Genomic DNA, 25,335 nt, shown 5'->3' on the forward strand with positions numbered 1-25,335 from the left:
ATGTCCCTTGGTGCATCCGGGCCTTTTTTCATATGGCTGTACTTGGCAACACATTTCTATAGGATGCTGTGCTTATGGTACTCCATGCTATGTAGAAATCTACCTGGACTTGTACATGTTCTGTTAACCATGTAACAACTTTTCTGCTTTTCTTTATAATTAGAGTCAGAGACCTCTTCCCAGGCACAGAAATAGACAGGTATGCCCAGTTCATCAGTGATTCCCTGAAGAGAACCAAGACCAGGGAGTTTGTGCCCTCCCAGGAGGAAATACTGGCTCTCATCACTCGTGAAGAAATGACCACCACTGTGTACTGCCATGGCGGTGGCTCCTGTAAAATCACAATCAACTCCCACACCAGTGCAGGAGAGGTAATAGCATAGGTAGTATTAATGGGCGCAGGGACATAAAAGGATGGGTGATGGTCGTGGGTGCAGGGATGTCTGAGATTGTCTGCATAATAGCTTTTTGAGAGGGAATCCTTGCTGCCACTCAACCCCGGTTCTCAACTGCTACAGTGATGAGGGACATAAAGAACCTACAGAGAGAGAACTGTTGTTTGAGTGTTCAGAAACACTGTCTGGAAGTTCCTAACCACTGGAACAAACTGCCAAGGAAAGTTGGGGATTCTCCATCTCTTGATGGCTTCAGATCCAGACTGGATGTCTCTCTGGAAGTTGTGCTTTAGTCAAAGTCAAGTTACTGGGCTCAACAGAGGTAACTGGGTGAAATTCTCAGGCCTTTGATATACAGGAAGTCAGACTAGATAATGTAATGGTTCCTTCAGGCCTTAAATCTGTGAATCTACAAAAAGAAATAATTCAACAGAATCCTGCTTGCCACCTCTGAGATGAGACCTTTGGGCTCTTACTGGGTGAAGCAACCCTGACATTCTCCTGCACGTAGTCAGATGGATTTGGAGCTCTAATGGGAAGAAGTGGCTTTGGGGATCCTTCTTCCTATTTTAAAGGCTGACTCCTGTGTGAGTGATAATACCCAGTGTTGTACAGTACACAAGGTGTCTGATCTCTCACCCCTGCAGGTGGTTGAGAAGCTTATCCGAGGGCTCGCCATGGTGGACAGTCGTAATATGTTTGCCCTCTTTGAACGCAATCAACATGTGGACAGGGCCATTGAGAGTCGTGTAATTGTTGCTGATATCCTTGCCAAGTTTGAGAGGTAAGAGAACATTTCAGAGGATCCTCATACTGATGACTCTTGACTGAATGGATATAACATTAGCTCTGAAATTCTCTGGTTAAGTGAGTAACCCTTATGCTGCTTGATAGCATGTGTATGTATGTACCATGAGCTGAGGCAAACACCCTATCAGCTCCTTCAACCACTAGACCCCTGTAGGTTCTAGCCCTTGGTAGGTTACATGTAATAAATCATGCACATGTTTGTTGTAGTGATAGCAAAGAATTCATTAGATTCCAAGGCCAGAAGAGAGCACTGTGATCATCTCGACTGATCTCCTCTATAGCACAGGCCAGAGACCGTCCCAAAAATAATTCCTAGAGCAGATCTTTTAGAAAAACATCCTGTCTTGATTTTAAAATTGTCTGTTTGTAAACTCAATAGATTGAGCTTCTAGTGTCTGTCAGTGTAAAGCCTGTTTTCTAATTCTTTAATCATTCTTGGGACTCTTCTCTGAACTCATTTCCAATTTATCAACATCCTTCTTGAATTGTGGGCACCAGAAGTGGACACAGTATTCCAGCAGCAGTCTCACCAGTGCCAAATAATGAGGTAAAATAACCTCTCTGCTCCAACTCAAGATTTCCCTGTTTATGCATATAAGGATCATGTTAGCTCTTTTGGCCACAGCATTGTACTGGTAGTTCCTGTTCAACTTGATTATCCATCACAATCCCCAAATCTTTTTCAGAGTCCTTGCTTCCCAGGATAGAGCCTCCAATCCTGTAAGTATGTCCTACAGTCTTTGTTCCTAGATGCCTACATTAACATTTAGCCCTATTAAAATACATATTATTTAGTTGTGCCCAGCTTACCAAGCAATCTAGATTGCTGTGTATCAGTGACCTGTCTCTTCACTATTTACCAGTCCCCCCATTTTTGTTCATCTGCAGACTTTATCAGTGATGATTTTATGTTTTCTTCCAGGTCATTGATAAAAAATGTTAAATAGCATAGGGCCAAGAACTGATCCTTGCAGCACCACACTAGAAACACACCCATTCAATTATGATTCCCCATTTACAATGACATTTTGAGACCTTATCAGTTAACTAGCATTTAATCCATTTATTATGTGCCATATTAATCTTTTATCTTTCTAGTTTTTTAATCAAAATGTCATGTGGCACCAAGTCAAATGCCTTACAAAAGTCTTAAGTATATTACATCAACATTGTTACCATTATCAAAAAAAGATATCAAGTTAGTCTGTTTATCTAGCCGTCTGCAGGTCTGGCCAATCACGGCTCCCACTGGCCGCAGATCGCTGCTCTGGGCCAATGGGAGCTGCTGGGAGCCACAATCGGCCGGATCTGCAGACGGGGCAGGTAAACACACCGACTTGGCCCGCCAGGGGCTTTCCCTACAGAAGTTTTGACCCCTGTTTGAGAAAACCTGATCTAGACCATTCCTGACAGGTGTTTGTCTAACCTGCTCTTAAAATCTCCAATGATGGAAATTCCACAACCTCCCTAGGTAATGTATTTCAGTGCTTAACCACCCTGACAGTTAGGAAGTTTTCCCTAATGTCCATCCTAAACCTTCCTTGCTGCAACTTAAGCCCATTGCTTCTTATCCTATCCTCAGAGGTTAAGCAAAACAGTTTTTCTCCTTCCTTCTTGCAACAACCTTTTGCATATTTGAAAACTGTTATCGTGTCCCCCCTCATTCTTCTCTTTTCCAGACTGAACAAGCCCAATTTTTTCAATCTTCTCTCATAGGTTATGTTTTCTAGACCTTTAATCATTTTTGTCACTCTTCTCTGTACTCTCTCCAATTTGTCCACATCCTACCTGAAATGTGCAGCCCAGAACTGGACACAATACTCCAGTTGAGGCCTAATCAGCACAGAGTAGAGTGGAAGAATTACTTCCTGTGTGTTGCTTACAACACTCCTGCTAATACATCCCAGAAGGATGTTTGTTTTTTTTGCAACAGCGTTACACTGTTGACTCATATTTAGCTTGTGGTCTACTATGACCCCCAGATCCCTTTCCGCAGTACTCCTTCCTAGGCAGTCATTTCCCATTTTGTATGTGTGCAACTGATTGTTCCTTCCTAAGTGCATTTGTCCTTATTGAATTTCATCCTATTTACTTCAGACCATTTCTCCAGTTTGTCCAGATCATTTTGAATTTTAATCCTGTCCTCCAAAGCACTTGCAACTTCTCCCAGCTTGGTATCATCTGCCAACTTTATAAGTGAACTTTATATGCTATTATCTAAATCATTGATGAAGATATTGAACAGAACCAAACCCAGAACTGATCCCTGCGGGACCCCACTGGTTAGGCCTTCCAGCATGACTGTGAACCACTGGTAACGACTCTCTGGGAACGGTTTCCCAAACCTTATAGTAGCTCTATGTGTCCTTACTTCTGCTGACCAGTCCCTTTGCTTCCCTTATCAATTTTTTACCTTTCTACAATTATGATTAATATTCATTACTGTCAGCTTCCTCTTTCTTCCATTTGTTATATGTTACTTTTATTTTTATATAGTTGCCTTCACTTCCCCTCTAAAGCAGGCCAGTTTTTTAACCATTATGGCCTTCTTCCTTGATTGTGGGCATCTAGTAACATGTTCTTAAACAATACCCAATTATCATTTATAGTTTTCTGATTAAATTCTTCCTCCCAGCTGATCTGTCTCTGAATTGTTTTGAGCTTTGAGAAATTGGCCCTTTTAAAGCACCAGATTTGTATAAAATATCAGTGGCCTGGACTTTATTGTGTTTGTACATTATAAATGTGATCAAGTCATGATCAGTGGTACCTAAGCTACCACTTATTTTTCATTCAGTGATCAGTTCCTCATTATCTGTCACAACAAGACCTAGTACAGAATCCCCCATGTTGAATGCAACACTTTTTGAATTAGGAAATTGCTGTCTATGATATTCAGAAATTTCAAGGATATGCATGATGCCTCTGGCATATGTCATTCAAACTGAAGTACCTCATGATCATGCAATTTCACTACACATTATAAATATGTTCGTAAGGAGTCGGTCTTCCTGTTCCCTAGTGTGATTTGGTGGTCTTCAGCAGACACCAACCAATACCCAATCTTATGCTTTGTCTACTAGGATGTTGATCCATAAGCATTCAAGATAATGTTCTTCTGAGTTATCAGTGACTCAGAAACAATGATGCCAAGTCTGCCCACATATCTACACCAGCGACACCATCACAGGACCTAACCAGATCAGCCACACCATCACCGGTTCATTCACCTGCACGTCCACCAATGTAATATACGCCATCATATGCCAGCAATGCCCCTCTGCTATGTACATCGACCAAACTGGACAGTCTCTACAGAAAAGGATAAATGGACACAAATCAGATATTAGGAATGGCAATATACAGAAACCTGTAGGAGAACACTTCAACCTCCCTGGCCACACTATAGCAGACCTTAAGGTAGCCATCCTGCAGCAAAAAAACTTCAGGACCAGACCTCAAAGAGAAACTGCTGAGCTTCAGTTCATCTGCAAATTTGACACCATCAGCTCAGGATTAAACAAAGACTGTGAATGGCTTTCCAACTACAAAACCAGTTTCTCCTCCCTTGGTTTTCACACCTCAACTGCTAGAACAGGGCCTCATCCTCCCTGATTGAACTAAACTCATTATCTCTAGCTTGCTTGCATATATATCTGCCCCTGGAAATTTCCACTACATGCATCTGACGAAGTAGGTATTCACCTACGAAAGCTCATGCTCCAAAACCTCTGTTAGTCTATAAGGTGCCACAGGATTCTTTGCTGCTTTTACAGATCCAGACTAACACGGCTACCCCTCTGATACTCAGAAACAAGTAATGCCACTGATCATTACCTGTTAGGTTCACTTCCTCTGGGGCACCTGGCATTGGCCCCTGTCGGTAGACAGGATACTGGGCTAGATGGACCTTTGGTCTGACCCAGTACAGCCATTGAACCTTTTCCAATTCTTGCCTTTTATTCTGCGGCAGCTCCAGGCACCAGCGCTCCAAGTGCGTGCCTGGGGTGGCAAGCCGTGGGAGGCGCCCTGCTGGTCCCTGTGAGGGTGGCAGTCAGGCAGCCTTCGGCGGCTTGCCTGCGGGACGCCTGCTGGTCCCATGGATTTTGGGCAATTCGGCGGTGGGAACGGCGAAGCCGCAGGACCTGCAGGCCCCCTGCAGGCAAGCCGCCGAAGGCTGCCTGACTGCCATGCTTGGGATGGCAAAAAAGCTAGAGCTGCCCCTGCCTTTACTGGGACCCTCCTGACGGTCTGAAGCCTGGAAAGATGACTGTTCCATCCTTGGCTGCTTCTCGTTGCCTGCAGGATGTTGGTCTATCTCCTGCAAGTCTTTCTCAGTGGCTGCTGGCTGAGACGTTCTTGCCCCCAAGGTGCTGCTTGCTGGATTCTCTGCAGTGACTGAGGATTTTCACACGTTTTGTGCACAACTCAGCTGCCTTGTCCAAACACTAGCTCTGCTAGTCACAGCAGCCATGTGATCTGCCAAGGTCTCAGCACCAGTACACCCTGCTGGGCTACTCTCCTTAGGCCTGCTCTAGGCCAGTTCACATCCACTTCCCCTAGTCATTCAGGGGCTGCTTTGCCTAGGCCCAGCTATCTCAGGCTCTACCTATGGCCAAGCTACTATGCCCTCATCTGGCCTCTCCTTTACAGTCCATCCCAGTCTTCTCCCTCTGTCCTTCTTCCTACACAATCTTCTCTCTGTCAGTCTTGGTTCCTTTTCTGTTTGTCACTGTCTGTTATTCCTGCTTACTCCAGAACACACCAGGCCCTCTGTTAATCTAAGGTGCTATCCCTTTGATATTGAAGCACAATTAAAGTGCGACTCTGGACCTCTACCCACTAAATCAGGAAGAGGAGGTGGATAAGGCATTTCTAGAACAAATAACAGAAATATCCAAAACACAGGACGTGGGAGTAATTGGAGACTTTATCCAGACATCTGTTGAAAAGTCACATGGCAAAACACAAAATGTCCAATAAGTTCTTAGAATATATTGGGAGCAAATTTTTGTTCCAGAAAGTGGAGAAAGTAACCAGGGAGACAGCCATTTTAGACGTGATTCTGACCAATAGGGAGGAATTGGTAGCGAATCTGAAGATGGAAGGCAATTTGAGTGAAAGTGACCATGAAATGAGAGATTTCATGATTATAAGGAAAGGAAGGAGCGAGAGCAGCAGAATAAAGACAATGGACTTCAACAAACTCAGAAAATTGTTAGGTAAGGCCCCATGGGAAGAAAATCTAAGGGAATAAGGAGTTCAGGAGAGCTGGCAGTTTCTCCAGGAGACAATACTAAACCAACGCGAAGGAAATCTAGGCGGAATAGGAAAGAGGCTAATATGGCACCATCAGGATCTCGTTAATGACCTGAAAATAAAAAAGGAATTCTACAGAAAGTGGAAACATGAATTTATTATTAAGGAGGAGTATAAAAAGTAGCAGCAGTATGTAGAGACAAAATTATAAAGCCTATGCACAAAATGAATTACACCTATCAAGGGACATAAAAGGCAATGAAAAGAGGTTCTTTAAATACATTAGGACCAAGAGAAAGATGAAGGAAAATGTAGGTCCTCTACTTAGCAGGGAGAAGAGTTAATAACTGATGACATCAAGAAAAGCTGAGGTGTTTAGTGCTTTTTTTGCTTCAGTCTTTATTAGAAAGGTTAATGGTGACCAGATACGCCACACAATTAATATTAACAACAAGAGGGAAAGAAATGCAAGCCAAATTAGGGAAGGAACAGGTTAAAGAGTATTTCAATAAGTTGAAGGTATTCAAGCCGTCATGGTCTGATGAAATTCATCCTAGGGTATTAAGGAACTAGCTGAAACAATCTTGGAACCATTAATAGTTATTTTTGAGAATTTGTGGTGAATGGGTGAGGTCCCAGAAGACTGGAGAAGAGCAAACATAGTACTTACCTTTAAAAAGGGAAAGGAAGAGGACTTGGGGAATTATAAACCAAGTAGCCTAATTTCAATACCTGGAAAGTTACTGGAACAAATTCTTCTTCTTTGAGAGATGTCCCTGTGGGTGCTCCACTCCAGGTGTTGGTGTGTCTCTGTGCCTTCACTCAGAGAATTTTACAGCAGTGCCCATACAGGTCGCATATGCGCGGTGCCTGCCTCATGCACCGTTGGCATTTGAAGTATCATGCGTGTGACCCGGACTCCTCAGTTCCTTTTCAGTCATCCCCGGCCTCAGACGGAGCTCCGCAGTCCCACTGAAAACCTGTAGTTTAATTCAGACACGCTACATAGTTAGTGAGTTTTAGTAGTTTTCCAGTAGTTAGGTTTTGTTTATTAGCTTACTTCACTGTTTTGAAAAAAAAATCTTATTTTACGCCATAGTATAGTTAATTCTAGTCTGTGATAATGCCAGGTTCACCAGGCTGTAAGCGATGCACTATGTGCAGAGAAGTGATGCCAATGTCAGATGGACACACTCAATGTGTTCGCTGTCTGGGTGAATCCCGTGTTCCCCAGAAATGTGCCTATTGCAGCAAACTGAAGACTAGGGCACGAAGGGATAGGGACCTGAGGCTTAAACTCATATTAATGGAGAAGTCCTTGAGACCAGCCTCAGGCCCAGAACAAGAACCCCCTTCCTGGCACAAGTCACTGGTTCCCCCACCATCAAGGGCCCCAAAATCCAAAGGACCAGTGAAAAAATGGCTGCCTTCTTCATCCCAAAGAGAGCAGACCAGCAAAAAACAGTCACAGATGAGATTGTCCTTCTTAGTGCTGACAGCGCCACGGATCAGCACCTATGATGCTCCAGGCACCTCTGACACCATCCGCAAAGCGGCCACCACCAGCCCGCACCACTCAAGTGCTGAGGCTAACGGCTCTGAGTTGCCTGCCTCCACCATGGCACCATTGGTACCTCCTAAGGAGACAGCAGCAAGAGCCATTCCTGCAGACCAAGGCCGCCAGCGCCACGGTGCCAACACTAGCAACACTAGCGCCATGTCATCTGTCATGCGAGGCTCAGGCTGTGGCTGCTTCAGCTGTGATTAGCCACAGTCTGTCCCCTGCCCAGGGATCATCTGGCCATGGTCATCACTATCCCTCCGAAGGTACTTAGCTCTCTGCAGTGATGGACCAACCCAAGGATGGTGCTGGAAGGAATGCTGTTCCAGAACCCGTGACCCATGTGTCTCCCTGTTATCAGTTGCCTCCAACTTTAGTTGGGGAGTACATCTCAGTACGCTGCAAACCCAAGGGACATGGTCTCCGGGGGAGATGGCGTTCCATATAAACTTCAAGGAGCTCAGGGCCATCTGCCTAGCCTGCAGGGTCTTCCTGCCACAATTGTCCAATCAAGTAGTGCAGGTGTTGATGGACAACATGGCCATGATGTTCTATGTCAACAGGCAGGAGGGTGCTCACTCATCGTCGTCCCTCCTGTCAGGAAGCACTTCGCCTGTGGGACTTTTGCATCCAGCATGCAATTCACTTGGAGGCTTTGCATCTCCCAGGCATCTAGAACACGCGGCTGATTGTCTCAGAAGGTCCTTTTTCTCTTACTACAGGTGGTCATTCCACCCAGAGGTTGCCCAGATCGTCTTCCAGAAGTGAGGGGCTCCCCGAATCGATCTGTTTGCCATCAGACAGAATAGGAAGTGTCATACGTTCTGCTCTCTCCAGGGCCTCGACAGGGGCGCCCTCTCTGATGTCTTTCTCCTATCGTGAGCGGGGGACTTGATGTACGTGTTCCCGCTGATTCCTCTGATCAGCAGGGTCCTGTCAAATATCAAAAGAGACAAAGCACAAGTCATTATGATCATCCCGGTGTGGCCTTGCAAGCACTGGTTCGACACGCTTATGGACCTGGCCATGGCTGCACAGTGGCCACTGCTGAGCCGCCCGGACCTGCTCTCACAGGACAATGGTCAGCGTCTGCACCCAAACCTTCTCTCTTTTCTCCTCTCAGCTTGGCTGCTGTGTGGCTGAACTCAGAGGAACAGGCCTGCTCTAGCCAGGTGTAGCAGATACCACACAATCATATTATAAGGATGAACATGGGGGTTTAGGGTGTTCCCACGAGGTACAGAACGTCTCAGACTCCCAGAGGGAGGTGTTTCTGCATGATAGCTTTTTCTTTTATCTATAAGAAGTGGATGACAGGATTACTGGGATGGATTAACTTTTGTGTGTAATGTGGGTGGATAATATTGGTCAAGCTCGCTGAACCTGAAAAGTGATACTGTACATAAGTACTAAGCATTACTGTGATACCTGCGAATCGGGTATTTGCAGTTATAAATAGCTATTTAGACACCTACCTGACCATTTGCACAAGAGGTGCCTGTGGTAATTGCACCCAAAGGTAGCATGTGCAAGCGCACTTCCCCTTAAACTATTATGTGATGGAATGGTTCTTGGCTTCAACCTGGTATAGGTCATTAGCGATTTAGGGTTCTCAGTCCAGTGTATGGTGGACGAATGTCCACATCACAACCAGAACTAATAATTGTTCCCTTGTTATCCATCTCAGAAGAGAGGTTAAAGACTTGAGTGGACACTTACGCTTCGGGGTGGCCCCTCCAGGACAGGAGTAAGGCATAGAGGCAGAGGGTGATGTGGAGGAAGCTGACGTAACCATTGTCTGTTCTGTATCTGTTTTGCAGATACAGATAGGACTTTGGTCACCAGGGCTATCAAACAAGCACCTTTCACTAGCACAGAATTATCTTAAAGAAATAAAAACCTTAAAAATTAGGAATATTCTATGACATGGATGGCTCCACCTTGCTTCTTTACCTGGAATCGTCATTCTAAGAACACGGTTAAGTTCTAGTGCACTTCATATCCTCACAGGTTTCTGAGTCAATATCCCACATAAGGAGGCAGCTACAGGAAGGTCCATTACACTCATGGACTTTCCTGGCATATCAAGAAGTTGTTTGTTCTCTCCTGGCCATAGCCTTGCATTATACAGTGGGACTGAGGATGATTCATTATCAGGATGCTCACCAGTTTTTTTCCTTCTCTCATCTGCTTTACAGACTGGCTGGATCCGAGGAAGAGGAGGAGGAAGGACAGTGGCAGCTGTATTTTAAACTCTATTGCTTCTTGGATATTGAGAATGTTCCCAGAGAGGGAGTGGAATTTGCCTTCATGTTTGAGCAGGTAAGATGTGTAAGGGGGAGATTTCTAAGGATGCATGGGCAGGCAGCTATAAGTAGAGAAGAGAGGAGTTTACATTCATGTCAAGTGTGGGCAAGGCTGGGGAGAGGAGAGTTCATGCCTTTTTGGCAAGCAACTGGGTCACGTTGGGAGAAGAGGAAGTTTCCTTTCATGATTGTGTAGCTAGGGATAGAACAGGGGTCGGCAACCTTTTGGAAGTGGTGTGCCGAGTTTTCATTTATTCACTCTCATTTAAGGTTCCGCGTGCCAGTAATACATTTTAACGTTTTTAGAAGGTCTCTTTCTATAAGTATATAATACATAACTAAACTATTGTTGTATGTAAAGTAAATAAGGTTTTTAAAATGTTTAAGAAGCTTCATTTAAAATTAAATTAAAATGCAGAGCCCCCTGCAGTGGTGATCAGGACCTGGGCTGTGTGAGTGCCACTGAAAATCAGCTCGCATTCTGCCTTCGGCACCCATGCCATAGGTTGCCTACCCCTGGGATAGAAGGTGGAAGGGAGCCTGCTGACTTAGTGCATTGGCTGGGTTGCACTATACAGAGGTACAGAACTGCTTTTCCGAAACAGAGTAGAAGTACTAGGAAGTAAAGAGGAGAAAAGAGGTAGGAAGAAAAGAAAGGAGAATGATGCCAGCAATTCCTGTCTTCAGTCAGATTCTTGTCTTGTAAGTCAAACTTCTCTCTCTAGCAAAATAATGAAATAAATTCAATGAAGAGAACAGAACTGCAAGCCAAAAGCACAACTAGGGATTGCAAAAATTAAATGTGGCTGGATAAATGTGATCGCATTTTTTATAAAAATATAATAAAAAAGTGACTAGGCATACACTACTAGATCATGGGCTGGATTTTGTTACTTGTGGATATGGAGCCAGCCAGAGGATGATCTCCACAGCGTAGGGGATCACACCAACTGATGCTCCAAGGGCCATATGTACCATGACCTTATTATCACTAATTATTATTATCACTAATAAAATGCACAGCAGTTTGTATAAACCAGGAGTCTCAAACTCAGTTTACCTTAGGGCCAGTGCCAGCCCTCAAATACTACCAGCAGGGCAATAATGTCACTCATGCCACCCAGAACCTGCCTCCTAAACTCTGCCCCCCCCCACTTGCTTAAGGCTCTGGGAGGGAGTTGGGGAGGGGGAGGTCTGGGGTAGTGGATTGGGGTGCAGGGTGCAGGCTTTGGGAGGGAGTTTAGGTGCAGAAGGTTGAGAGGTTGGGCTCTGGAAGGGAGTTTGGGTTGCAGGCTCTGGGATGGTGTTTGAGTGCTGGGGGCAGGCTCTGGGCTGGGGCAGGGGGTGGGGATACAGGACCCCCTACCTGTCCCATCCTGCCTGCACACAGACCCTTGCTACCCCTGCCTTTACCTTGAACTACTCCTGCTGTGCGTACACAGCCCCTAAGGGATTCTCAAACTGGTGGTTAAGCCCCCTCAGAAGGGTCACGAGTTACTCCTCAAACCCCACTTTGCATCCAGCATTTATAAAAGTGTTAAATATATTAAAAAGTGTTTTTAATTTGTAAGGAGAGTTGCACTCAGAGGCTTGCTCTGTGTAAGGGGTCACCAGTTCACTGCCCTAGCTACTCGCTGCCTTCAAACTGAGCTACCCCGCTGCCCTCACACAGCCCTAGCTACCCCCTCCCTGCACCCTGAACTACCTCTCTACCTCTACACAGCCCCGAGCCCCCCTTCCTGCACCCCATGCTACACCTTGGCTACCCCTGCCTGCCTCCTGAGCTTAGAATCGTCATTCTAAGAACACGATTAAGTTCTAGTGCATTTCATATCCTCACAGGTTTCTGAGTCAATATCCCACAAAAGGTGGCAGCTACAGGCACCCTCCACACACTTCCTAGCTACCCTCTGCGTGGACCCTGAGCTACTCCCTCACTACACACACCCCCTAGCTGTCCCCCTCCCTGCACCCTGAGCTACCCTTCTGCCCATACACAGCCCCTAACTACCACCTGACTGCACCCTGAGCTACACCCCTCACTGCATACAGCGCCTGAATATCTCTTCCCTGTACCCTGAGCTACTCCCCTACCCCCTCACAGCCCCAAGTCCCCCACCCCAGGCACCCTGCACTGCACCCCTGGCTACCCTCGCCTGCCTCCTGCGCTGCAGCAGGGTGCTATTGACTTGGATATACCCTTGGAGGCGGTCCAGGACCAACATCACCAACTGTTGGACATTCTCCTGCTCAGGAGACTATCTCACATCACACTGGCCATTAATGATGCTATCCTCCAGCCTGCATGGACAGTTTGGCACATGCTAGCCTCATGTCCCCCACCCCCACCCCCACCCAAGAGGGCAAAATGCCAGTACTTTGCCCCATCCAAGGGAGCTGACCTTCTCTCCCCCCCCCCCCCCACGTTGCTGGTGGTGCATGCAGCAACCAAATGGGCAAAGCAGCATTCATGTGCCTCTACTACCCCCACCCCCAATAAAGTGGTGAAACGCCTCAACCTCCTGGGCCATATGGTAAACTTCTCTGCGGCCCCCAGCACTGCATCTCCAATTACCAGGCTCTATTAGCGAAGTATGATGTCAATAACTATGCCAAGCTAGCAGAGTTCCTGGAGGACTTGCTGCAGGACAAACAGCAGCTCTTCCAGGGCCTTGTAGAGGAAGGTTGCCTGACTGCCAAGGTGAGCCTCAAAACTGCAATAGATGCAGAAGATACATCCTTCCACTCCCTTGCCATGGGTGTCTTCATGCAATGGAAGTCCTGGATGCAGCCCTCTGGCTTCCCGAGGGAAGTCCAGACTACCATGCAGGACCTCTTCTTTGATGAGGACAAGCTATTTTTGGCAAAGACTGATGAGTCCCTCCATTCCCTGAAAGACTCGAGAGCAACACTTCAGTCTCTTGGACTCAACACCTCAGCACCCCATTGGAAACAGCAGCAACCATCCTTCCGAGCACGCTCCTATGCATCATACCAGGCTGTGTATCCCCAGGATCAGGAACCCAGGTGACAGCACCCTCATTCATAGCACCATGACCATCAGCCATCACCCTCTTCTCTGTCTTACCACGGCATCACTCAGAGCCCAGTTCTGATGTATGTGTCGAGAGCTATGAGCCCCTCGTCACCACCCCTGGCTCCCCCAATCACCTTTGGGGGTTATCTTGTCCTGTTTGCCCGCAACTGGGGCAAGATCACCGTAGACCTTTGAGTTCTAGAAAGTGTATGACATGGTTACTCTATCCAATTCCTTGCCTTCCCTTCTCAGTGGGGCTTCCCCCCCCACCCCCCGATGCCTACCAGGAGTCCCTCTCCTTGCAACCTCCTGCAACATGAGGCGGACACCTCCCTCTTAAAGGACACAATCGAACTAATGTCCAGCCTCGCTGTCAGCAAGGGCTTCTACTCCCTGTACTTTCTCATTCCAAAAAAGGCAGGAAGACTCCTCCTTATACTTGATCTCCACCTACTCAACCCTGAATTGGGAGCACCAAATTCCCTATGGTGATGCTTACATTGATCATCACCTTCCTCCCCCAGGGAGCATGGTTTGCAGCTCTTGACATGAAGGACATGTATTTTCACATCGATATCCATCTGGCTCACAGCAAGTTTCTTTGCTTTCGTGTGGGCAACAACCACTGCCAGTTCAGAGTTCTCCCCTCCATCATCACGATGCTCTCCAAGGGTCTTGATGAAAGTTTTGTGATCATGGCAGCTCAGCTGAGACAACTGAGGTACTCTGTTTTCCTGTGCTTAGACTTTTGGTTGTGCCATCCCTTACCAAGGCTACATCGGCTGTCTGCACTCTCTCCTTGCCACTCTCAGCATCTGTATCAATCAGGAGAAATCTGTAAAAGCAGCAAAGAGTCCTGTGACACCTTATAGACTAACAGCAGTATTGGAGCATGAGCTTTCATGGGTGAATACCCACTTCTTCGGATGCATGTAGTGGAAATTTCCAGGGGCTCGTCCTGACACAGACAGTCCATTTCATTGGTGCCTACCTGGATTCTGTGGCAGCTTGGGCCTTTCTCTGCAACCCATGCACCCCCATTACACTCTGCCTTCTCAGTCACATGGCAGCTTGCACCCATGTGATGCCACATGCTCACCTACACATGCTATGTACAACTGTGGCTCCTATCGGTCTGCAGACCCCACGTCGACCACCTAAATGCCAAATTGATTGTCCCACGACCGGTCTGGGTCTCCCTCGGGCAGTGGACCGATCCTTCCAAATTACTGATAAGCACCCCCCTTCATGTCCCCCGTCCCAACCATCATCCTCACCACAGATTCCTCCTTAGCTGGCTGGGGTTGTCCACCTGGACAGACATACTGCCCAAGGGGGTTGTACTCAGCATGAGGCCTACATGTACATCAATGTCCTGGAGCTGCAGGCAGCCCTCTAGCTGCCATGCTCAAATCCTATGCAACAATAGAACTGCAGTGGCCTACGTAAACAGGCAAGGGGGCACCACATCTTGGTCTTTCTGCAAGGAGTCCATCCTCCTCTGGCACCGGTGTATATTGTCACACTCCTAGGCAGTGGACCTCCTGGGTATACAGAACAGTTTGGTAGATGCACTCAGCTGGACCTGGTACCTTAAACACAAATGGAAGCTACATGACCCTATGCTCCATCCCATCTGCCGTGCTTGGGTACCCCTCACTGGGACCTTTTTCACCACTTGTCAAAACTGCAAGTTTCTGATCTACTGCTCCTGTGGGGGAGGGGGTCATGATTCCCAGGGCAGTGCTATCCCCCTTCCATGGCAGAATGGTCCCCATTACACCTTTCCCATGTCCTGTGCATGATCCACTATGACTGGGCCACAGTCCTACAAATAGCCTTGTTCTGGCCATGTCAGTTTTGGTGTCCAGACGTACTTAGACTCTCCACCTGCCCAACAAGCCACCTCCCTGTGCTGCTGGACTTTTTAATATATATGGAGATACACCTATCTCATAGAGCTGGAAGGGACCCTGAAAGGTCATTGAGTCCAGCCTCTGCCTTCGCTAGCAGGACCAAGTACTGATTTTGCCCCAAGTGGCCCCCTTGAGGATTGAACTCACAACCCTAGGTTTAGCAGGCCAATGCTCAAACCACTGAGCTATCCCTCCCCCATCAAGAACTGGGGCAGAGTCTGTCATATCAGCCCAGGTCTGCTTCGCCTCACGCCTTGGTTTTTGGAAGGAGCTCGCACATAGACAACACCTGTTCAGCACTGTGCGGCACATGCTTACGCACAGCAGACAAGCTTCCACATGAGTGTGCTATGCAGCAAAATGGAAATGCTTCACCACCTGGGCACAATGTCCCCATCGTCCTGGACTACCTCCTAGAATTTAAGACCTCACCCTCACTTCAGTCCAGGTCCATTTGGCGTAGCTTACTGCTTTCCTCTCACCAGTGGATGGCTACTCGGTGTTTACCCACTCTAACACCACCCACTTTCTGAAGGGGCTGAAGAACATCTTCCCATCTATCCTTAACGCTACACCCCCATGGGACCTCAATCTTGTACTCTCCACCCTCATGAAACCCCCACCACTACCTTCAAGCCCCTGGCCACATGCTCCCTTTCCAACCTATCCATGAAGGTCATCTTTCTCATGGCCATTGCTTCTGCTAGGCAGGTCAGTGAATTGGAGGCCATGATGGCTGACCCCCCCCGTATACTTTTGCCACCCATTATGCTATTGCCCAGACAGTGACAGAAAATGCCGCTCTGGACTGTGCCATCCTGCAGATGGTGATACCTCTTGCATCCTCGCATCCACCTCCAATGTGATCACTGCTTGATATTCACCCACAGCTTGATATTCACCCATATAGGTACCATCGCTCAAAGAAGAAGAGGCGCGGTTCCTTATCTGTAACTGGAGGTTCTTCGAAATGCGTGGTCCCTATTTGTATTCCAATATCTGCCCACTGTCCCCCTGCTGTGGACCAGCGGTAAGAGAGCAGCGCTTCACACAGCCTTTTATAACCTTACTTGGAGCACAAGACAACACACAACGCACACACCAGTCAACGGACACCGCTACTGAAATCTTCCAGCTCTCATTCATGATGCGCATGCACACAAATACATTGAGACTACAAATAGGGACCACACATCTTAAAGGACATTCAGCTACGGATAGGTAACCTCCTCTTTTTGTTTTTCTCTAAAAATGTCTTGTCCATTACCATAAAATTTTAACACCAAGCAATTTTTATGTAGTTTGATGCATGCGTGCATGCACGATATTTGGAGTAGATGGCTTGGTGTGTGTAGAAGGGAAGTTTGTGAGGGTCAGGTAGTTATGTTTGCAGTGCTTGGAATGGTGGTGGTAACAGATGTGTGCCTATGGTAGAGGAGCAGAGGCTATGTTTTGTTGGGTGGCTTCACATTCATGTCTTCGCTTTCTGTGTGTTAGTGTTGGTTGTATTGTGTATAGCATTCCCACCTGCCTCACAGCAGTTTTTTGGGATATTCTTTATGGTGTGTTTGAAGACTTCCCATCCTTCTTCCCACTGGCAGATTTTAATATTTCTGTGTTAGTCACTGTATTTCTGAATTCACCAGAACTTGCTTTTAAGAAACCTCTTGCTCTTCTATTGCTTCATTCTGTGACCCAGTTATTTGCAATGCCAACTACAAATAGCTGGTAGTCACGGTTCTGAGCTTCCCTGTTTCTCTTTCATTTAACAGGATTTCCCAACAAAATAAACAGGAGAGGGCTGAAAGAGCAAAAGAGGCATAATGTTTTTAATTTTGTTTCTTTTAATTCGTTCTGATTTCATTTGTCCTCCTTACAGTAACTGCTAGTCAGATATCCTGACTCTATGCACTTCTGTTCTGGGATTGGCTTGGTGCTGGGGCACATGTCACAAGGTCAAGCACCATAAATAGACAGATAAGGTATAAATTATGGAGGTTTTGTTTTTGTTTAACATTTACAGGCTCATGAAAGTCTTATTGATGGGCACTTTCCTGCCCCAGAGGAGACACTGCAGCACCTGTCAGCCCTAAGGTTGCAATACCTTCATGGAGACTATTCCAAAATCACCTGGACCCTTGATGGCATTTACCCAGTGAACAGGCTAAAATCCAAAATCCTGCAATCAACAAAGAGTAGCGGCATGACTAGTCATGCTCTAGAGAGGAGACGGACCAGCTTTCTGGAAGGAACGTTGAAACGTGGCTTCAAGACAGGCTCAGTAAAAAAGCAGAAGGTGGAAGAAGAGCAGATGATGGAAATGTGGGTAAAGGAGGAGCTCTCAGCTGCTCGGGCCAGCATAATGCAGAAATGGAACAAGTTGCAGGGACTGTCTCAGCACCAGGCCATGGTGAAATACATGTCCATTGTAAAGGAATGGCCAGGCTATGGCTCAACACTCTTTGATGTTGAGGTGAGAAGTGTATAAATTCAGATACCAACTACTGTCCAAGCAGGCATTATTCTTGGGGATGGAAAAGGTTGCGTTTTACACTGGACAGCATAGAGAAACTCTTGTTAACATGCTCCATTCTGCCTGAGTGCAGTGGGTATGATTCCGCCATCAGAGCATGGATGCCTACAACACCACATACCTAGTCAGGCAAAGTGGAGAGTAAACACTCCAGTTAGTCTAGATGCATGTTCTGCTGGCTGGGAAGGGAGACATGGACACTCCCCTTTGAAAGAGAGAGCAAAAACTTGGGACCTTCCCTGTTCTGGGAAGATAGTGGTGTGAGAAAGGGAGGGAGATGATTTTCCATCACCTGTTGTGAAAAAAGTCCCAGTCCTTTCTAGTGGGAGACACTTGAAAGAAGGCCTTTAAATAAATAATATAGGCAATACTGCATTACATTACTCAGCATAATGTTTACCTCAGTGAAATAACTGCTTATGAATATTTATACATTTGTTTTAAGCTGCTCTGGAATTTTCGTTTTGCCACAGACTTTAGGACAGCAGTGCCACAGAAACCGGGGAATCTTGACCAGCATTTCGGTGCAGTGTCACATACATGTGAAGCCCTGAACATTGGGGTAGAAGCTTTGGCTGTGAGGCTCTTGCAGCTGGCCCACTCCAAGCTTTTCCAAGCAGGAATTGCTGCTGTTAAAGATTTCTAACTGTGAAAATAAATTATTCCGTTTCTCACAGCAGACGGCACTTAATGAGATAAGTGAGAGCACTGGATGTGGGGGACCTCATGGTTCACTCCTAAACCTTACCAACAGGAGGTGCTGTAGGACTCTTCTGCAGAAGTCCCATTTCTCCTATGGAGGAGGAGTACTGTGGTGTCTCAGGCCCTGCACTATATTTGATTTAAAAAAAAATGCATTTTAACTCTTTCTTAAACAAGTAAGATATCTACCTCGGAGGGTTACAGAATTAGAAGGAAAGATGAGTGAGTACAGAGAGACTGCTCAGACGTATTCTGCACTGTTCGTTACAAACCCCTCTGCTCAACTGTTTGACTCAGGATATGTCTACGCTTTGAGCGGGGGTGCAATTCCCAGCTCAAGGAGACATACCAGCCTACCATCCTGGATGGGTACGTACATGGGGTGGCTATCCCCTCCCTCTGCCAGGCCTACACTGCTGTTTTTAGCTTGCCAACTCAATCAGAGCTAGTGTGAGAATGTCTCCAGAAACTGGGAATTCCACCCACAGCTCAAAGTGTAGAGATGCCCTCAGACCTGCAATATAGGAGTGTCCCCAGGTTTTCTTCCCCATTTGGAGCACTGCTGTTAATCTGAGTTTTTTTGTTCTCTACAGTGTAAGGAGGGTGGATTTCCGAATGATCTCTGGCTTGGAGTCAGTACAGAGAATGTGTCTGTATACAAACGAGGAGATCCTAAATCGCTGGAAACTTTCCAATATGAGCACATTGTTTTCTTTGGAGCTCCACAACCCAATACCTTCAAAATTACAGTGGATGAGCGAGAGATGTTCTTTGAAACCTCTCAGGTATGTGTAACAGGATGTTCCTGCTGTGCATACAGTGTAACTATCCGAGTTCCATTATTACTGTGATTTACTAGAACCAAGGAAAGATTTGAAATTTGCAAGTGAGAGCTGCCTTATTAAAAAACTCTTCCTGTAGAAACTGGGCAGGAGAGGAGAAGGGCTTGATTTCCTTTCAACCATGTCACTGCCTAACATTTCCTGAAGGAAAAAAAAAACATGCTGAACCTCATTTAACATGCAAAACACTTTGTTAATGTGGACTTTATGGTTTGGGGTGTTCCTTGGTCCCCCGTGCTCCTCATGCCCTTCCAGAATGTGAAAAGCCAATTAAAACAACTCACATGGGAAAATAATGCAGAGTTATGGTGACCATACATCACCTCTACAAGACTATTAGTGCAGTAGTAACCAATAGAACATGAACTGTAGAAATGCAGCAGTAAGGTGACACTTCCCTTCCAACAGAATCATGTGACCTTTATTCTGCTCCCTTGACTCCCTGCTCTGAGTGGTGCCTCAGGGAAATCAGTGTGTCAGATTTCTGTGAGTCATTTGTAGCACAAGGTGGAGCGTGAAGACAGATACATTTTGGGAAAACTGAAGAGAAGTTTAATGTTTTTAAAATCCTTGGATTTCTGCTTTCCAGAATCTTTCAGGCAAATCAAAGTAGTGTATTCCTCCTTTAACTTTTATTTTGAATGGGATATAATACTGACCACCTGCAAGGAATCTGAGTAGTAATGATGCTGGTACAAACCACAGTGAGATTTGTGAGCCTGTATAAATTGGAGTTGTGATGAGTATAAATTTCAGATTCTTCAGGCCATGAGCCATATGGATTCAATGCTATTCCTTCTGGGTGCACATGCACTCAAAGACCACAATTTTGGCCAGCATTGTCTACTGATTCATAGATTTCAAACCAGAAGGGACCAGTATGATCATCTAGTCTGACCTCCTGTATAACACAGGGCATAGAACTTCCACACAAAAATTAGTAGAGCAGATCTTTTGGAAAAACATCCAGTTTTGACTTTAAAATTCCCAGTGATGGCGAATCCACCACAACCCTTGGTAAATTGTTCCAGTGGTTGGTTATCTTCACTGTTAAAAGTTTATGCCAGTGGTTCTCAAACTTTTGTACTGGTGACTCCTTTCATATAGCAAGCCTCCAACTGTGACCCCCTTATACATTAAAAACAACTTTTTATGTATTTAATACCATTGTAAATGTTGGAAGCAAAACAGGGTTTGGGGTGGAGGCTGACAGCTCGTGACCCCCTCCATGTAATAACCTCACAACCCCCTGAGGAGTCCCGACCCCCCGTTTGAGAACCCCTGGTTTATGCCTTATTCCTATCTGAATTTGTCTAGCTTCACCTTCCAGCCATTGAATGATGGTACCTCTTTCTCTGCTAGACAGAAAATCCCATTATCCAATGTGTTCCCCATGTAGGTGCTTAAAGACAGTAATCAAGTCACCTCTTAACCATCCCTTTGTTAAACTAAATAGCTTGAGCAACTTAAATCAATCACTATAAAGCAGATTTTCTAATTCTTTAATTATTTTTATGGTCTTCCAACGCTCTCCAATTTAACAACATACTTCTTGACTTGTAGACACCAGAACTGGACACTGTATTCCAGCAGCAGTCACACCAGTGCCAGATACAGAGGAAAAATAACCTTTCTGCCCCCTGCTAGAGATTCCCCTGTTTATGCCTGTAAGATTCACATTAGCCCTTTTGGCCACAGCATCACACTGATAGTTCCTGTTTAGCAGATAATGCACATGCACGCACACACACACACCCCTTTTTCAGAGTCCCTCTTTCTCAGGAAAGAGCCCTCTCATCCTGTAAGTATGGCCGACAGTCTTTGTTCCTAGATGTATACATGTAGCCAGCTTTCCGAGCGAGCCAGATCACACTGTATCAGTGACCTGTTCTCTTCAATATTGACCACTCCCCCAGTTTTTGTGTCATCTGCAAACTTATCAGTGACGATTTTATATATTCTTTCAGGTCATTGATCTAAGTGTTATATAGCATAAGGCCAGCAACTGATTCTTGTGGAACCCCACTAGAAACACATCCATTTATTGATGATTCCCCATTTACAATTTCATTTTGAGACCTATCAGTTAGCCAGCTTTTAATCCATTTAATATGTGCTGTGTTAATTTTATTATCTTTCTAGTTTTATACTCAAAATATCATGTGTACCAAGTCAGATGCTTTACAGATGGCCATTACATTAACACTGTTACCTTTATCAGACAAACTTGTAATCTCATTAAAAAAAAATGAAGTTACTTTAACAGGGTCTCGTGTCTCATATCAGCCAATTAATTATCTTGTCTGGAATTGATATTAGACTGACAGGCTTATAATTACCCAGGTCATCTCATTTACCTTTCTAAATATTGGCACAACGTTAGCTTTCTGCAGGTCCTCTGGGACTTTCTATGTTCCAAAGCTTATTTTAAATCACCATTAATAGTCCAGCGAGTGCCTAAGCCAGCTTTTTAAAAACTCTGCAATGCAAGCTATCCAGACCTGCAGATTTAAAAATTGGGACTGCATCTTTGCCATACATCTTCTTGTGCTCCCCTTCCTCTCCCACCTGAGAGCATAAAGGGCAGAGAAGGCCGAAGCATTCATTGGCTTCTTCTTACTGATTGTGACAGTGAGATAGAACCCTTACCAGGTCCATTTACTTTGCACACTGTACAAATTAGCTAGTAGGCTAATGTGTTTTAGTTTTAGTTTGTGTAGGTAATAGTTGTTGTAATTTATTGCCTCTTCACAAAAAAAAATCTGATTTTTACATTGGTGGGGGGTAACCTCTGGTAACAGTGCTTATTTTGCTATGGCTGAGGCTAAATCCCTGGAATTTAAAATTTGTCCCTCTTGTGAAGCTGCTGTATTTATCATTGATAGACACATTAGGTTTTGCCTTGGCAAGGGAAAGATCCCTGGCAGTGTTCAATCTTCTGCTCCTTTTTCAAAAGAACACAGCAATCCAGGGAAGTGCATCTCTCTATTTTTGAGTGCTCCATTGAGGGCCTCTTCAGAGCCTGAGGCCAAAAATCCTGTCAAGCCTGCTCAGTCACTCTTGATTAGTGCTCTGGTGAGCCATAATTTTATGTAAAGCTCCCAGGCTTATTCATCAAAGAGAGCAAGCCTCTCAGCTACAGAGTAGCGCAGAGGAATCAAGAACTCACCAGAAAGGAGTTGCAAGGCACATCGCTCCCAGGATGAATATAGCACCCTCCCTGGTGCCTAGTAAGATGAGACAAAAGACACAGAATGTCACATGATCAGTTCATGCCTCTCAGCTGAAAAACAGTTGAGGGCCCTATGATGCCTCTGCACCAGCTGCTCACTGAGTACACACACTACTGAAATTGTGGTTTGCACTTCCCCAGTACAGGCTCATTGGTACCAGCGTCAGTACACTTGATGCTAGAAACCTCAGTGCTCATAACGCCAACATCAACCTCCATGTTGCAGATGTTCCAGCACTGACTTTCTTGGTACCACACATATTCTTGGTACCGAGTGATCTTACAGTGACCACACAACCAGAATCATCCCTGCTATGCTTATCTGCCACTAGAGCTCCTTCTTCCTTTGTGCCTCTTACTAATACCACCATGATAGTGATGAGGTCTACTGAAACTGTGACTGAGTTTAGGAGGGCCATGGGACACCTGACAGGGCAGTTTCACCATTTGTGGAACAATATTAATTGTCTTCCTCCCCTTCACAGCATAGCATAGCAGGAGGATTTCCCCTGCCTATGAACTTCCTCCTTCCTCTTACGAGCTGTATTAGTGTGATAGGAATTCCAGGCCCTCCTTTTAAAAGCACAGATCATCCTTGAGGGGAATGTTCTTCTTTGATTCCATTCGCATGTCCTCCAGCTCTATACCATTACAGCAGCCAGTCCTGGCCATTTTGGGCTTCCTGGGATATGCAGTCATCTAGGAAACCTTATTCTGTTGCCCGCTACACCCAGAGTTATATCTTCCTCCTTTCAAAACACCGTAGATCTACTCAAGAGAGTCAGTTGGCACAATCCTACATTTGCATCAAGAAGAACATCACATTGTAAAAGGATAGCAACAGGAGACAGATCAGTTGTTCCCAACAGCAATTTCATCCTCACTTGATGAGGCAGTCGTTCCTGCTACTCTTAGCCAGTCAGACGATTTTGAGACCTAGGGCATGTGGTAGACACTTCAGAGACTCTGGTGAAAGTTGTGCAATAAATGGACACAAATTACTGGACATTCTGCACCCTTCTATGCCTGGTAGGCTTACCATGTCTACTAATGAAGAGTTGGTGGAACTAGCTAAGGACCAGTGACAGACCTCATCATCAATGGCAAACACTTCCAAGAAAGCCAACAAATATAACTGAGTTCCTGCTAGGGGATTTGAGTATTTTAACACTCGTCCAGTCCTTAATCACTAGGGGTTAGTACTAGTGGTTAGTACACAGTAGTACCCAAAAAATCCAAGCAACAAGGGGCCCCAGATGACACCAAGGGAGAAAGACCCTAAGAAACTTGATTTATTCAACAGGAAGGTCAACTCTCCTTCTCAGCTCCAGATGTATGTTTCAGATTATCAATCACGGCTGTCAGAATAAGACTGCGTGTCACAATTCATAGAGAGGCTCAAAGAGAAGTGTCCCTAGTATTTGAAGAGTAGTTAGAGGCTTGAACATCTTTGCAGTCTGCTCTAGGCATCTCTATTATGGAGGCAAGTTGATTGGGAAGTTCCCATCTTCTGCGCGATGCATAGGACTTCATGTCTCTAGTCTTCTGGAATACCCAGAGAGGTCCAAGCTACCAATGAGGCTCTCCCATTCTAAGATTGTGAGCTGTTTAATGTGTTGATTGATGAAGCACTTCATTCATTAGAGGACTCTGGAGCTGTCCTCTGCACTCTGAACATTTATACACCATCCCCAAGGAGGAAGTAAGCAGACCTCCAAAGCTCCACCAGACAGGGCTCTCACTATTACAATCCTCAGAAAATGTTTGAACTACTGAGAGAGAATCTAGAATGCAAAATTGGCAAAGAAAAATCCACAGTGTCGCTGACACAAAGGATACAGTTCATAGGAGCCGTGTGTGATTAAAAGTCACCAAGAGTTTATAGATTTCAGACCATGGTACATCTCATCAGTCATGTACCAGCTCATCCAGAGATGTCTGTAAGAGAATGCCTCAGATGTCTGGTCACATGGCCTTCAGCACTTAGGTCACACAGCATGCCAGACTTCACCTACACTCCATGTGAGGATGGCACCACATGGACATGAAGGTGAGAGTCCTGCAAATAGTCCTCTCCATAGTAGATTACTGGAAGGACCCTCTTCCATTGTGCAATGCAGTTCTGTTTTCTTCTACCTAAATGCTGATGGATGCTTCCATGCTTGTATGAGGAACTCATCTAGACTAATCAAGGCCTCTCTGGTTCTCCCAGGAAGCTCCTCTCCATATAAATGTCCTGGAGCTCAGAGACATAGGTTTAGCAAACACAGCATTTCTACCCGTATTATAGGGATCCAAGTGGTGATAGACATCACAATGGCTGTGTATTATGTCAGTAGGCAGGGAGGAGCAGGGTGATCGCCTCTATGCCAAGAAGCCATTCGTCTCTGAGATTTGTGCATTAGTCATCAAATCACACCAGCAGTGCTCCATCTTCCAGGTTTTCAAACTGTCCTAGCAGATCAGATCAGCTTCTCAGACAAAATTTACAGACAACCACACACAGTCAAAGAATCAATTCTGTAGAATATCTTTCAGAGCTGGGATGCCCAAAAATAGGCTTATGTGCCTCTCACAGAGTCATAGGCCCAATGCTCTGGGACTACTCTGTATGAAGCCAGCCACGGGGTAGCGTGACTCCTCTCAGGGTACACTTTCCAGGACAAAAAGCCTCCTCAGCTAAGGCTTTCCTGGGTCTGACCTCGGCACATCCAGCACCCTTATTCTCACCATACACTTCAC

General features: G+C 45.7%; 1 protein-coding gene across 4 annotated transcripts in view; it reads left to right on the top strand.

Moving 5' to 3' along the window:
- Positions 1–25,335, top strand: part of LOC127059028 (unconventional myosin-X-like) — a 202,116-nt gene that overhangs the window by 172,762 nt on the left and 4,019 nt on the right. For 3 of the 4 annotated variants that reach the window (XM_050969637.1, XM_050969639.1, XM_050969638.1), the window contains 5 exons: positions 164–371; positions 1,043–1,179; positions 10,224–10,347; positions 17,308–17,757; positions 19,113–19,304. In XM_050969637.1, coding sequence (XP_050825594.1) covers positions 164–371; positions 1,043–1,179; positions 10,224–10,347; positions 17,308–17,757; positions 19,113–19,304 — 1,111 coding nt within the window. The remainder of the gene's footprint in view (positions 1–163; positions 372–1,042; positions 1,180–10,223; positions 10,348–17,307; positions 17,758–19,112; positions 19,305–25,335) is intronic. The other variant, XM_050969640.1, reaches the window with a different exon arrangement.

The sequence above is a fragment of the Gopherus flavomarginatus genome, chromosome 10 (genome assembly GCF_025201925.1).
Source record: "Gopherus flavomarginatus isolate rGopFla2 chromosome 10, rGopFla2.mat.asm, whole genome shotgun sequence".
In the NCBI taxonomy this organism is placed as follows: Eukaryota; Metazoa; Chordata; order Testudines; family Testudinidae; genus Gopherus; species Gopherus flavomarginatus.